General features: G+C 43.4%; 1 protein-coding gene across 1 annotated transcript in view; it reads right to left on the bottom strand.

Annotated features, from left to right (window-relative positions):
• Positions 1-14,842, bottom strand: part of NCOR2 (nuclear receptor corepressor 2) — a 737,979-nt gene that overhangs the window by 110,679 nt on the left and 612,458 nt on the right. The window contains exons 25-28 of the mRNA XM_082255577.1: positions 12,642-12,756; positions 5,785-5,889; positions 1,138-1,229; positions 866-1,016 (exon numbers count right to left, since the gene is read on the bottom strand). Coding sequence (XP_082111703.1) covers positions 866-1,016; positions 1,138-1,229; positions 5,785-5,889; positions 12,642-12,756 — 463 coding nt within the window. The remainder of the gene's footprint in view (positions 1-865; positions 1,017-1,137; positions 1,230-5,784; positions 5,890-12,641; positions 12,757-14,842) is intronic.

Consider the following 14,842-nt stretch of genomic DNA (forward strand, 5'->3'; position numbering starts at 1 on the left):
TTTTCCCATGAAAGTTGAGTTACCCTTTAAAAAGGTGCAGCTTTCTTTTATTTTACCTTCACTGAAATTAATTGTGCCTATTATAACTGCAGCCTTTCAATGTACACACAAGATACATCATAGTCTGCCCATAAAACAAAAGGTCCTCTAAAAAGACACATTTTTAATTGGGTATTGCAAAGAAAAAAATGTATTATGTACAGGGCTTTTTTTCTCAGAGAATAGGAGCAGGTACTCCTCCCTTCTGAGTAATTTCTGCCCCCTAACCACCTCTGAGCACCATCCCTTGGTTCCACTCCCTATCCACCGCCCTGTACCGTCACTTTTAGATAATAAATAAAAATTTGTGCTACTAGGTAATTTGTATGGAATTTGATAGACCCCCACCCAAGCAACAATAGACCCCCCCCCCAGCAACAATATATTCCCCCAGCAACAAATTACCACCCTAGCAACAATAGACCCCCCAGCAGCAACATCAGATCCTCCAGCAGTAATAGACTCCGTCAACGGTAGATCCCTCATAGCAACAATTGACCCACCAGCATTATAAGACCCCCTGCCAGCAACAATAGATACCCCCACACAAAAATAGATCTCTACCAGCGACAATAGTCCCCAGCAGGCAGCATCATTAGACCCTCCAGCACACCCCAGCACTCCTTGCCATGAAATACATTCAGTGCTGGAGGTGCCGGAACTGCGTTCCCTCGCGTTCCTGCTGAAAAAAGCCCTGATTATGTAATTAGTTATTGGCTTATCTTCTGCACACTCTTACACATTTCAAGTATAAATATTCTTCAGCCTATTCATTTGTGTTGTATAGTTTCTTTAAAAAAGGTAAAAAAAAGATCCTGGGACTTGCCATCGAGTGACAGGATGTGGCCTTTCATGCCTTCATAAATGACTTTACCCTTGGACACTTGCTCCTCACGCATTCTGTCCACCCTGCATGGGCTATTTTCTCCCATGATCTTGGAAATGGTTCCTTTGTAAAGTACTTCTGCCGGAGTGCCCTAAAGATGTGTGGAAATGGAGGTAAGAGAAAAACAAAATGAAACAGAGCATTGTCCTGCATTATTTGTGATAACCCTAATGCACAATTTCAATAATCATCAGCCCACAGGGTAGACTCACATGTGTAATGGACCCTCTGTATGTTATTTGAGGATCTGGTGGAGGTCGACTTCCTGGTAAACCTTTAGTGAGACTTCCTCCTTGAGCTGTACCTGTATTGGAAACACCAATACCTTTTTAGGACCAATGAAATAATACATTTTTTTTATAGTGTTTGTATGCATCGCCAATGAACGTCAAGAGCTTAGGGGAATCATAGTATCCGTTTTAGTATGAGGTGTAAAAAAGGGTATTTTTTTTTTTTTAAATAAATCACACATTTTTAGTGAATCAAATTAAAATACATAAAACTGATACATGTAAAAAATGAAAGCAGGCCCCAACAACTGCAGTTATGGGCAATTCTCAGGCTCTGACAAGCAAACATTGGACACTTTCTCACAGTGCCCAGGCTTGCCCTCCTGCACATTTTTTATTGGCCAGTGAGGTAGTCCATCATACTAATGTGGCAATAGGAATGTGTGAAAGGGGAGGGGTAGTGCCAAGTTTCGACATTTTACACAATATTGTTGGAACTTTGACTTTTAGAGAGGACTGGACTTTGGCCATAACAGTAAAGTTTAAGATGGTGCCTGCACTTTATACCTTCAGAATTTTCTTAAATCTCTCTTTAACATACGAAAGGCATCCTGTAGGTGGAATAATCATATCAAGCCACCCAAGTCTTGCCTAGGGCTTTATTCACACTGTTGCGGTGAATAAATATGCATTACACCATGCATTACATCAGGATAGCCTATTCATTTAAATGCAGGGTTTGACAAACTTGCTTTGAATCTATGAGCCAGTTAAAGTTTGAAGCAATTTTTTAAACTAACAAATCTTATGGCTAGAACACGTAACATGTTCCCGAAGGTGAATTTATCTTTTGCACCGTTCGCTGCCAGTCGTTTTGCTTTTTTATTCTTTTTTTTTTTTTTACACGTTTAAAAATCATTTTAGGCCTGAAGATTACATAAAACCCCCAAACATTAGATCTTTTCTGAAAGCAAACACCCTAGAGAATTAAATAGTGGTAGTTCCAATTTTTTGTCAAACGATATTACCTCAAAAGGTCTATGAAACACAAAGTTTCAGTAAAAAAAAGAAGAAAAAAAAAAACACATTAAAGTGATACTAAAGTCTCTTTTTTTTAAAGTTAAAAATAACAAACATGGTACATTTACCTGCCCTGTGAATTGGTTTTACACAGAGCAGCCCAGATCCTCCTCTTCTCGGGTCCCTCTTTGGTTCCCTTGGCCTCCCTCCTGTTCTCGGCTCCCTCTTTGGTTCTCTTGGCCCCTCCCTCCTGTTTAGTGCCCCCACAGCAAGAAGCTTGTTATGGGGGCACCCGAGCCAAACCACAGCTCCCTACATCCATTCAGACATGGAGCTGCGGCCTGCCCTGTCCCCTTTCTCTCTTCATTAGCTGACTGTGATTGACAGCAGTGGGAGCCAATGGTGCCATGCTGCTGTCTCAGCCAATCAGGCTGAGAGTTCCAGGCAGCCGAGACACTCCTGCGACATTGCTGAATCTAGATGGATCTCAGGTAAGTATTAGGGGGCTGCTGCACACAGAAGGCTTTTTATCTTAATGCATAGAATGCGTGAAGATAAAAAAAATCTTCTGCCTTTACAACCACTTTAAAAGTATATTTTAGGGGGCAAAAAAACGCAATCCATTACCCAATTTTTGAGTAAAATATAAAATCGGAGGTTGAGTAAATAGATAACCAACATGTCAAACCTTTAACATGTCAGTACACCATTTTTTCCATAGGCTTTAAAAGACCCCCATAATTCATCAGTTTAGTGCTACCAAGGAGGTTTTGTGCTAGAATTATTGCTCACATTTCGGCGTGCACGGCGATATGTAACATGTGTATTGCAATCAACGTTTCCAGGTGCCAGTTCGAAACTCCTGGTCGCAATGGCGACCTGGCGCCTGAGGTTTGTCGAGCCCTGTTTAAATAGGCATTGCAGCAGCACAACAGTGCACACCCAGTCTAAGGCTGCATTCACACTCAAGCGTTTTTTACCGCGATTTTTACCGCAATTTTCAGGCGTTTTTGGAGGCAGGCATTGACCTCTATCAAAAACGCTGGTAATCCGCCCAAAAAGAAGCTCATGTACTATTTTCAGCTACAGGCGTTTTGCTTCAGGCGTTAAAACGCTCAGATGTGAACAGGGGTCATTTAAATGAATGGGGTTTTACTTGTTGGCCGTTTTGGAATGTGTTTTTTTTTTTTAGCGTTTTTGGAGCTGAAAAACGCTCAAAAACGCCCAGGTGTGAATGGAGCCTAAAAGAGAAAGGCAGCACAATGTACTGGCATATATGTTATAAACACAGGTGTAGAGAAATATTTAACATTTGTGGTTCTTTCAAGAGAAAATATAAACTGTATTATAATAAAGAGTACATCTCATGTCTTATGTTACAGAAAATGCATGTAATATTATTATTTTAGATGAGACTAATTGAGTTTGAGAGCCATTTCACACCATAGAAACGCAGTCTGGATGCTTTTCTGCATGTACGTTTTTGATGCATTCCGGTGCGTTTTTTGGTGTGTTTTTGATGCTTTTTTCCCCTTCTTTTTTTCTTAACCTTGAATAAGGACATGTGCGTTTTACTACATTCCACAACAGTTCCGTGCATACAAAAATACAGCATGTTCTACTTTTTTTTCTGGAACTGGAACTGACCACACTGGTATGAACTATGCCATTGAAAATATAACCTACTATCTATGCATTTTTGATGCAGAGAAAAAAATAAATAAATTGCACTGGACTGCATGTGGTGTGAACTGGCCCTTAGCACTACTATTTTCAGACCACTTTTCATTTTTCAGTGCTGTAATACTTTTACTGCAATTACTTGGTCATGCAACAATGTACCCACATGAATTTTATAGTAAACCATTTTGTTAGGCAAATAGAGCTTTCTTTTAGAGAGGGGGAGGGTGGAGGTGAGGGGTTAATGGGCAGCACAGTGGCTACGTGGTTAGCACTTCCACCTGGCAGCAGGTCGAATCCCAACCACAGCACTACCTGCCTAGAGTTGGCATGTTCTATCTGTGCTGAGTTAACTCCAGGTATGCCAGTTTCCTCCCATGCTCCTAAAGACATGTTGGTAGGTTAATTGGCTCCGGTCTAAATTGTCTTGTATGTATATGATATGCACGACTGTGAGTTAGGGACCTTAGATTGTGAGCTCCATAAGGGCAGGAACTGATGTGAATGTACTATATAGATGTAAAGCCCTGCGTAAATTGACAGCGATATACAAGTACATAATTACAAGTAAATAAATAAATAATGTGCATGATAAGACAGGTTAATGTGTTCTATACAGGTCACTACAGAGGCTGGAAAGGAGATCTACAAAGAAAGAGGGTTCAAAAAACAAAACAATCTAACCATATTTCTTGCTGCCTGTAATTTTTACATTTGTTATCACTGTGTGTCCATTTCAAAGCACAGAGCCGTTTAGACTGGCTCTGTACATTTTGCCAGTGATCTGCATTGCACACACACAAGTAGTAAAAATAGCGCCATTTTCAAATGGTGCTCCAGAAATGTACATCCACCTACCCACCATTTATCAACGTGCAGCGATAATAAGGTGGTTAATTCTTATATTGATTACTTAATTTGATGAAGATTTCTAACCATTATACCTCCTGAAATGACATTAGAGTTGTATAAAATAATTAAATGCAACCAGGGTATTTATAAACTCACTGAAATGCATGCAGCCAACTTATTTGAACCTGTGATATGAAAGAACAATGTCAGTGAGGAAGATAACCAGGCCACACAGGTGGAGATTAGTGTCAGTGCTGTGGACTACATGTAATGCCTCATACACACGCAACGATTATCGGCCGACCGATCGTCCGACTTTTGTCCAGAGTGGTGTTTTTTGGGTTGGAATGTGCCTAGACTGCACACGAACTTTCTCGGCCAACAAAAATCTACTTCAGAAGTGATGTCATGTGCTGGTTTACTTTCTGTGTGTTTTTTCTTCTCTGAGCATGCCCAGTCTTGCTCATCAGATTTCAAATCTGTACTGACTGACGGAAAATCAGCCGTTGTGTTGACGGCCAACAAAAATTTTATAGCCTGCACACCAGATTTTTTTCGGCCGAAAAGTCAGAGTCGGTTGTCGAAAGCATCATACTAACAAGCCGAAAATCGGCCGATCGGACGTTGGCCGAAAATTCCCGGCCAATAATCGATGCGTGTGTACGAGGCATAAGCAAGCAGTTGAAAGTGTATTATAGAGCTAGCCATAGATCGATTGAAAATTGACCCATCCTACAAGAGAGAAGTCAATCTAATGATTGGCTTCTCTCAAACGGGAATGTTGAAACATTTTTCTTCAATCAGCACTACAGCCAATGGGCTGCAGCTTTGATCAGTGTATTCTGACAGTGGAAGAGTTCCCATAGTCAGAATACAATGGCACAGTGGGGAGGATTTCTCCATCCACCCTGAATTTGTGAAGTGGATGGGGGAATCAGCTCATTTTTTATCCATCTATGGTCAGCTCACTCACTCACACAATGACAAATCGATTATAAATGTTGTAACTTACAGGATAATGCAGAGAGATGTCTTAAGTCATGCGGTTCTGTAAATGAACATAAGAGTAATTCCTACCCCTAAATATTGAGCTTTCTTGAGGTGTCTGCATAACCAGGTTCTCGGGTTGGCTGGGCTGGCTTCTGGGGGAGAGTTGCTCCTGTTTTACGGCCAGAAAAGGCACTGAAAAATAACAATGAATAAATTAACAAGAGATCCATTAGCACATAAATATTTACCCCATTTCTTTGGACACATTCTCATCTCTAGCCCTAAGCCAATGCAGGTTTGCTGGTTGTCAGTTGCTTCACCACCTGCAGTAGGGGGCACAGCTTTCTCCAATACCCCTTCTGCAGATTAAGGAATCCCATTCATGTGACTTGCTCTAATTTATTTACAGCGCACTGCAGAAAGCACTCAGGTATAGAATATGCATAAAGAACAATTGGAAGTGAGAAAAGGCAGAAAAATCACACCTTAGGGCAATAGATTTCCAAAAAGAAACTGTTCATCCTAAAATCTGTTCATGGTTTATAGATTGTATCTCTATGACAGATATACCTTACGATGACAGTGCCTGTGACACATTCCCCCTTAAAGAGTTAACAAAACAGCATCCCAGCACAATGTAAGCAATAACTTCTTGCAGTTTTCTCCCCCTCTGGCAATTAGGACAACTGAGAAAGTAAATGCAGGCTATGGCAGAGAAGGATGTAATGTGAGCCTAGCACTAAGAGGCAGAAAATGTTCCCGATACAAATAAATATGTGCCACCCCCACTTCCTGCGTGTATGCACATATCCCGCTCATTCACTGCACTCATACCTCTGTCTGTGACTTTTACACAACCACCATTCATTTCCTCCAAAACACTCCTGTGCAAAGTTCACTGCATTTAAAAATGATCTATTAAACCTTTATTGCAGTAGCAGTGTGATAAGGAACTCATAAAAGGAAGTCACCCTCTGGAAGTCTGATGACCCAGGAACAACATGTTTAACCATCTGATTTCCAGCATAAAGCACATAGACATAAGAGGATCATTGGATTGGGCTAGCAGACTTTGATCACTCATGATCCCCAGCACTGCAGGCTTCTCTGTAAACTTGCAAAGCTTGCTTTGTTGTCTTAGCAATGTTATGTGAATTAAAAGCCAGGGGGATGTGGAGGAAAGCAGCACAGACTGCCAATTATGATTGGGACAAGTTTTACAACCTGATAAAATAATGTCTACCCAGGAGAATTATTGACTGGTGGCAATCTGCCTGCTTTTACAGATATGAGATTTTGCATCTGCCAGAAAACTAGTCGAGCCACAGACTGCCATCTCATGTCTATTGGCTGTCTTACTCTATAATGGTTTGAAGATCCCAAAATGCTATAAAAAGGCTGCAGTTTTCTCGTTTACAAAAGTTTTACTGGCAGTTAGCACATAATACAGAACTATTTGTCATATACCAAAAACATGAAATCTGATAACAAAGAAAATAAAAAAATTCTGGTCTAAGGCCCCTTTTACACAGGCGGACTGTTCAGATTTGCCTGTCCGTTTTTTTGGCGGATCTGAACGGTCCCCCCGTGCATCCCTATGGGGCATCGGATGTCAGCGGAGACATGTCCGCTGACATCCGATCCATCAAATCTGGACGGATGGAAACCCTATTTTCCATCAGTCCAGCGGATCGAATCGGATGGGATTGGATGAGAACCGACCGCCGTTCACAGCGCGGAGAACAGCTGTCATTCTCTTGCTCAGCGGGGGATCGTCTGATTTTTTTTACATCCACTACCAATGCAAAAACGGATGAAAAAGGACCGCTTGTCCGTTTACATCCGTTTTTCATCCGATCAGAAGGGGAGGTAAGTCTCAGGGGTCCATTTACCAAGAGACGTCACATCACTTAACCGGTTGCCGACCGCCGCAAGTACATAAACTGCGGCGGTCAGCCCCGGCCAGGCAAAGTGACGTACCGGTACGTCACTAGCCTGGGAGCCAATAGTGGGAGAGCGTGTGCCGCCGGAGGCGCGCTCTCGCCCCGGCTCGTTCACAGACACCTCCGTGCGTGTGACCGGCGGACCCGGTCCGCCGGTCACTCGCGATCGTCCGCTCTGAAGGGAGAAAGGCAGGCGGCTAATGTAAACAAAGCTGCCTGTCATTCTTCCCTGTGTAAAAGCACTGATCTAACGGTCCTGCTATGTAGGACCGTTGATCTGTGCTGTTACACACACAGCCACATCCCTGAGAAGAAGCCCCTTCCGTCTGTCAGGCTGATGTCAGATGGGTGACTGTTGCTGCTCAGAGTACCTTGCATTCACCTCTAATGGTTCATTTACTGGTCCCAAATGCTCCTGAATTTAGATCATCAGCCATAGGAGCCATTCTATAGGGACCAACAGGCAGCTTTTTAGGGCAAATTCACACATAGTGTGGTGACAAGGATTTTACTGCAAGGACACCCAGAAACAATTGTTTTCTGTGTTCCCTGTTCACATTGCATTGCAGTACAGAACTGTGCTAAATTGAGGACATGCTGAATTTTATGGCAGTGCTCTGTACAGAACCACATGGCACTATACAGCAGTACAGCACCATGAATGAAGTGTACATTCGTACACTTCAAATAAAGCTTGTATAAAAAAAAAAAAAAAAAAAAAGGAGCTGTGTGATGCGCTGAACACGCCTCCTACCCATAGATGTGTGCAGCCTGTTGCACCTCAAAGCTCAAACACATAGAAGCATAGTAAACACATTTACTATGCTTCGATTTGTGAATAAACACAGTGAGTGAGTGTGTTCATTTAGAAAAGGAAGGGGCCGGTAAATTACTTATTAACTAGCCCTTTCCCCGATCTCCATCCTGAAACATTCACGGGGGAGGGGGAGGGCTGATCAGTAGGTGGAGTTGGCACTGCACATAGTGATTAGGGTGTTCCCAGGCACAACCCCTGCACAAACCTCTGCTCCTACCACCTACTACATTACATACACTAAACACATTAAATACACTATACACACACTACATTACACACATTACACACACTACACACATTACATACACTATACACACACTACATGCACTATGCACACTATGCTCACTACATACACTATGCACACTACATACACTACATACGCTGTGCACAATACATAAACTATGCACACTACGCACACTACATACGCTATGCACACTACATACACTACGCACACTACATACACTACGCACACTACATACACTACGCACACTACATACACTATGCACAGACAGACCAGAGGAGAGCAAGGGGCGGCGCGTGAGGAAGAAGAGGAACTCGTTGTTCGCCTCGACTGTGTTCTTCTCATCTGCGTCTCAGAAGACTCCGGGCCGACTCAGCAGCAGCAGCACGTGGTGACCGCCTGTGAGAGGTAAGTGAAGTGATGCCTCGGGGGGGGGGGGCCCGGCACACTGCTAAGGGGGCACGCACGCACGCACGCTGGTCTCTGCATTGATGGGGGGGGGGCACGGCAGCTCACTGCATTGGGTGGGGCATGGGGGCACGGCAAGCTGGTCAGGTCACTGATGATGGGGGCACGGCAAGCTGGTCAGTGGTCACTGCATTGATGGGGGGGGGGGGGCACGGCAGACAAGCTGGTCACTGCATTGATGGGGCATGGGGGCAAGGCAAGCTGGTCACTGCATTGATGATGGGGGCATTTTTTACCGCGTTTTTTGCCGCAAATTTTTATTTTTGCGCCCCCCCCCCCCAAAATTTTGAGCACCAGCCGCCACTGGTGTCAACATCAGGATCCTTGTGGGCGTGACAAGGGAACGTTCTTTCCACCAGCAAAACTGCCCTGGGCTATCCATTCCAGGAGGAGCAGAGGTAGATGGGGTGAAGTTAGACTTGCAGATAATTTAGCAGAATCCCAAAGCTGAAGTGTGTCAAACAACATGGGACTCAGAGATGGAGGGCGAGGCAATGGAAGGGAGCTAAGCTAATGAGGAAAGACGAACAGGGAGTGAGTCAACCAGGTTGACAGTGGTCCAAAAGATGACTGAAATGAGGACACATAGGCTTTTAGCTGAGTTTAGTGGCAGAAGACTTTAGAGGTAAGAATAAAACCACTGGAAGTGTAAATTAAAATAATAAATTATTTATTCTGGCCAATAAAATGAATTACGCCCAAACGCTTGACGCGAGTAAATGCAGCTAAACACTTTACACACTTTTCAAGCGTAAGGCCCCTTTCACACAGACGGACCGTTCAGATCCGCCTGTCCGTTTTTCAGGCGGATCTGAACGGATGCCCCATGCATCTCTATGGGGCCTTGGATGTCAGCGGAGACATGTCCGCTGACATTCGATCCGATCCATCAAATCTGGATGGATGGAAACCCTATTTTCCATCCGTCCAGCAGATAGGATCGGATGAGAACGGACAGACGGTCCGTTACCATCTGATTCCCCCATAGAGAACAGCGGGACCTGACAGCTCTGTCTGTCACACAGTCCAGAGACAGAGCAGCCATCCCCCGATGGACTCCCCTGTGTGAAAGGGATCTAAGGCTTTTTTTTGCCAAGATGCTGTTGCCAGGAGGAAGGCATCTAGGAGAGTTTAGAAAACGTCCAGTGTGCATGAGGCCTTAGACTGATCCCAGACAAAAGGAAGAGAGGAGAAAAGCAATACCCTGCAAGATTGGCTTGGTAAAGTAAAGCATAAATTCTGTAGAAAGGGGAGTGAGCTGAGCTGGGAGTGGAACAATGGTAGCGGCTTATCAGAGAAGGAACCATGACATTGTTGAACAAATTATGTGTCGGTCATACACACCAGGAAGACTGGCAATACATATAATCTTCAAAAGCTCAAGCTTCATAGAAGATCTTTGGTAGTCCATACCCACTAAAAGAACTAAGTGATTATTTGTTTAGCATCTACTTACTGGCACAAAATGTATAAAGCAGCCATAGGCATAAGGGTACTTTAAAGTAGTTGTAAACCTCAGTCATTGAATCTGAGCAAAACACATACACTATATTACCAAAAGTATTGGGACACCTGCCTTTACACGCACATGAACTTTAATGGTACCCAGTCTTAGTCCATAAGGTTTAATATTGACTTGGCCCACCCTTTGCAGCTATAACAGCTTCAACTCTTCTGGGAAGGCTGTCCACAAGGTTTAGGAGTGGGTCTATAGGAGTGTCTTACTATTCATCCAGAAGCGCATTTGTAAGGTCAGGCACTGATGTGGATGAGAAGGCCTGACTCGCAGTCAATCCAGTCAAATTCATCCCAAAGGTGTTCTATTGGGTTGAGGTCCTCTTTGCAGGCCAGTCAGGTTCCTCCACCCTAAACTCGTTCATCCATGTCTTTATGAACCTTGTTTGTGCACTGGTGTACAGTTATGTTGGAACAGGAAGGGGCCATCTCCAAACTGTACCCACAAAGTTGGAAGCATTAAATTGTACAAAATGTCTTGGTATGCTGATGCCTTAAGAGTTCCATTCACTTGAACTAAGCGGCCAAGTCCGACCCCTGAAAAACAACCCCACACCATAATCCCCCATCCACCAAATGATTTGGACCAGTGCATAAAGCAAAGTCCATAAAGACATGCATGTGCGTATAAAGGCAGGTGTCCCCATACTTTTGTTAATATAGTGTATATCTGTAGTGTTTACTTATCTCTTTCCAAAGCTCTAAGCCCCTGTTCACACTTAATTGGACCTTAAATTCGTGCAACTTCACTTGAAGTCGCACGATCTCAAAGCTGCAGGTCAGTGCGACTTCAGGTGCGACCTGGCTGACATCTGTGTGACTCCATGCACAGATGTTTATGCAAGTCGCACTTGAAATTGCAAAAAAAAAAATACCACAGGAACCCTTTTTTCCCCAAATTGGTGCGGCACCGCAAAGTCGGTATCGCACCGATTTGAACAGTTCCATTGCCGACAACAGGATGTGACTTATCATGTGATTTGACCTGTCAAATCACATGACAAGTCGTACCAGTGTGAACGGGGAGCTAATTGCCGTTTCTCTCTGGTGCTTCGTTCCTCTATCAGCAGGAGTAACTTCTGAAAAGTTTTCCCGACATATGAGATTAATTTGTGTGTGTGTGTAGATCTCAGCAGACAGCTTGTCTATTCAGAACACCGTTCTTTTGCTGTGTAGATGGGGTGGTGCCTTTCCTCCAATCAGCTCTCACACACTGTAACCGCCTCTACGCCCCCTTCTCTGTGCTTCTTTTCTGCCCTTTTCAAGGGGGGTAGAGAGGTAAAGACTGCAGATAAACAAGTAAAATGTATGCAGGAGGATTTCTTTCATCTCTATGTATCATCTGGGGCTGTTTACGTCATTGTATAAATGTAAGGGTTTACAACCACTTTAAAGGTACGGCAAACTTTTACTAAAATAAAAGCAACAAACCAGTGCTCTTAGGAGCATGAGAGACAGAATATCAGGACTGGAGAGCTGCATGACTCGTGACCTTTCTGAGCAGTTATGATATCCGTACTGAGCCAGAGCTACAGTTGTTCACACTTAGTTATAGTTGAAACATTCCAGTCAATGTGTGCTAAAGGCAACAAGACGTGTGGAGGATGATGAAAGGGGTTTGCAGACAAACTGTCATCATAAGTGAACTTTGCTTTATAAAGAGAACTGGAGTTCAGCGTGGTTCAATCATGCACAGAAGGAGGTCAGTGACCCGGTCTGCTCTGCAATGTTGTGTTTATACCGGACAGTTATTTTTTTTTTCTGCTTGTATCTGGTAGGTTTACTATGAACACAATTGAGTGCTGTAAGTGGAATATTTCAGTAACACACTTGGCATTTAAAAAGGGATTTTGCTAACAGGAAAATTGACAACATATATCTGGCTATAACACAAAGGACAATTTATAATCATTCTAAGTGAGCATATAAACATAACAGGACAGAACAGATCTCAACTTACGCTCCTCACCCAGTTTTTTTGGGTCCACATTGATTGGTAAACCCATTGTGATGGATCCCACAGGGACCTTTGCATGTTCCGAGCTGTATGGAGCATGAAGTGGGATGGGAACACCCTGAAAATAGAAACATTGTTAACAGTAAACACAATATAAAAAGATATTGCGATAGATGACACACTTCCCAAAATGAAAGCCCAAAACAAATGAAATAGAATACATTAAGAGCCGGTTCACACTGAGGCGACACGACTTCGGGGGGCGACCTGTGAAGTCGCGTGCACCGCGACTTCGGAGCGACTTGCAGGGACTTCACATAATGGAAGTCTATGCAAGTCGCTCCGAGGTCGCCCCAAAGTAGTATAGGACCCTTTTTCTAAGTCGGAGCGACTGTACTACTCAATGGACCGCGACTGACCGCGACTTGTCAGGCTGACAAGTCGCCTGACAAGTCGTGGCAGTGTGAATGGGCTCTAAATTTTTTGTTTGTTTTCAATCTTTCTTACTAGTATCTGTAAGGCTGAATTGACACATACTGTGGTGACAGACATTTTACTGCATTGGAAAGCGTCTGTCACTGCAAGGACACACTGGAAACAATTGTTCCTCAAGTGTCCCATTCACACTGCAATGCAACCTAGAACTGTGCTGCAGCATGCTGCAATAAGATACAGACATTGAAGCACACAGTGCCAAATCACATAGCAATGTACAACACTGATGAACATTTACTTTACATAGTTACATAGTTAGTGAGGTCGAAAAAAGACATCAGTCCATCCAGTTCAACCTATGATGTGTGTTTGATGTTAACCGTACATTGTATACCCCTGTATGTTGTGGTCTTTAAGGTGCCCGTCTAATAGTTTTTTGAAACTAATCGATGCTCCCTGCTGATACCACTGCTTGTGGAAGAGAATTCCACATCCCCACTGCTCTGACAGTAAAGAACCCTCTACGTATTTTAAGGTTAAACCGTTTTTCCTCTAGTTTTAGTGAGTGGCTATGGTGTCTTATTGTATTCCCTTTCCCCAAAGGGAATAAAGTTTGTACATAAAATTTGTACAAAATAAAACAGAAAAAAGAGAGCCTTGTGATGTTCTAAATCGTGCAGCACACTGCCTTCTACTGCAGCCAGGAACAGAGAGCTGCCGAGCGGTAAAGTACTCCGGCAGCTTTGCATTCCCATGTGAATTCACCCTAAATGGCATTTAAATCCAAAAACAAAAATGTATAATGTTGCAGCTTACCAGGCCTTAGATGTAGTGGCCGCATTATGTTTTCATGCTTTGTACATACTTAGCACGTATAGAAAATACCTGTTAATCTGGCTAAATATTCAGTGTCCTTGTTACTTGTGAGCTGCACTGAAAGAGAAAATAATCTCATCTTTTTTCTATATCCTACTCCCAATCCCCCTATATAATGCAGATGAACAAAGGTAGATCTTGATTAGTATTTCAGTCTGTGTTGCAACCATAACTTCCTCTATAGATACATTGAAAGAGAGAGCGTACAAACTGTGCTATTGACAACATTAATGGGTGAAAATAAAGAGAAAAAATGACTGAAAAAAAAAAACAAAACAAATGCAGCCATTATTTCTAAGGACTAATAATCTGCAATATATTACATTTAAGTCCTAATGTATGGATGGATGTTTTAATATACATTATGTGGCTTCTTAAAGTGATACTAAAGTCTCGGTTTTTTTCATTTAAAAATTATACTTACCTGTTCTGTGCAGTGGTTTTGCACAGAGCAGCCCAGATCCTCCTCTTCTCGGGTCCCTCGCCGGCGCTCCTGGCCCTCCCTCCTGCCTGAGTGCCCCCACAGTAAGCAGCTTGCTATGGGGGCACCCGACCAGAGCAGCTGCTCGTGTCTCCATTCAGACATGGAGCCATGGTTTGACCACCCCTTCTGTCTCTCCTCATTGGCTGAATAACTTTGATTAACAGCAGCAAGAGCCAATGGCGCCCCCTTGCTTTCTCATTAAATGAGGAGGGATAGTCCCTGGCAGCCGAGACTCTCGTGCAACATCACTGGATTGAGATGGGCTCAGGTGAGTATTACGGGGCTGAGGGGTCTTCTGCACACAGAAGGTTTTGTTATCTTGATGCCAAGGCGTAACTAGAACCTTTAGGGCCCCGATGCAAGAAATCGTGATATGCACCCCTGACATCCCCCTTTCCATCCGAGCCCC

The sequence above is a fragment of the Pelophylax lessonae genome, assembly GCF_965119305.1.
Source record: "Pelophylax lessonae genome assembly, chromosome: 1".
Taxonomy (NCBI): domain Eukaryota; kingdom Metazoa; phylum Chordata; class Amphibia; order Anura; family Ranidae; genus Pelophylax; species Pelophylax lessonae.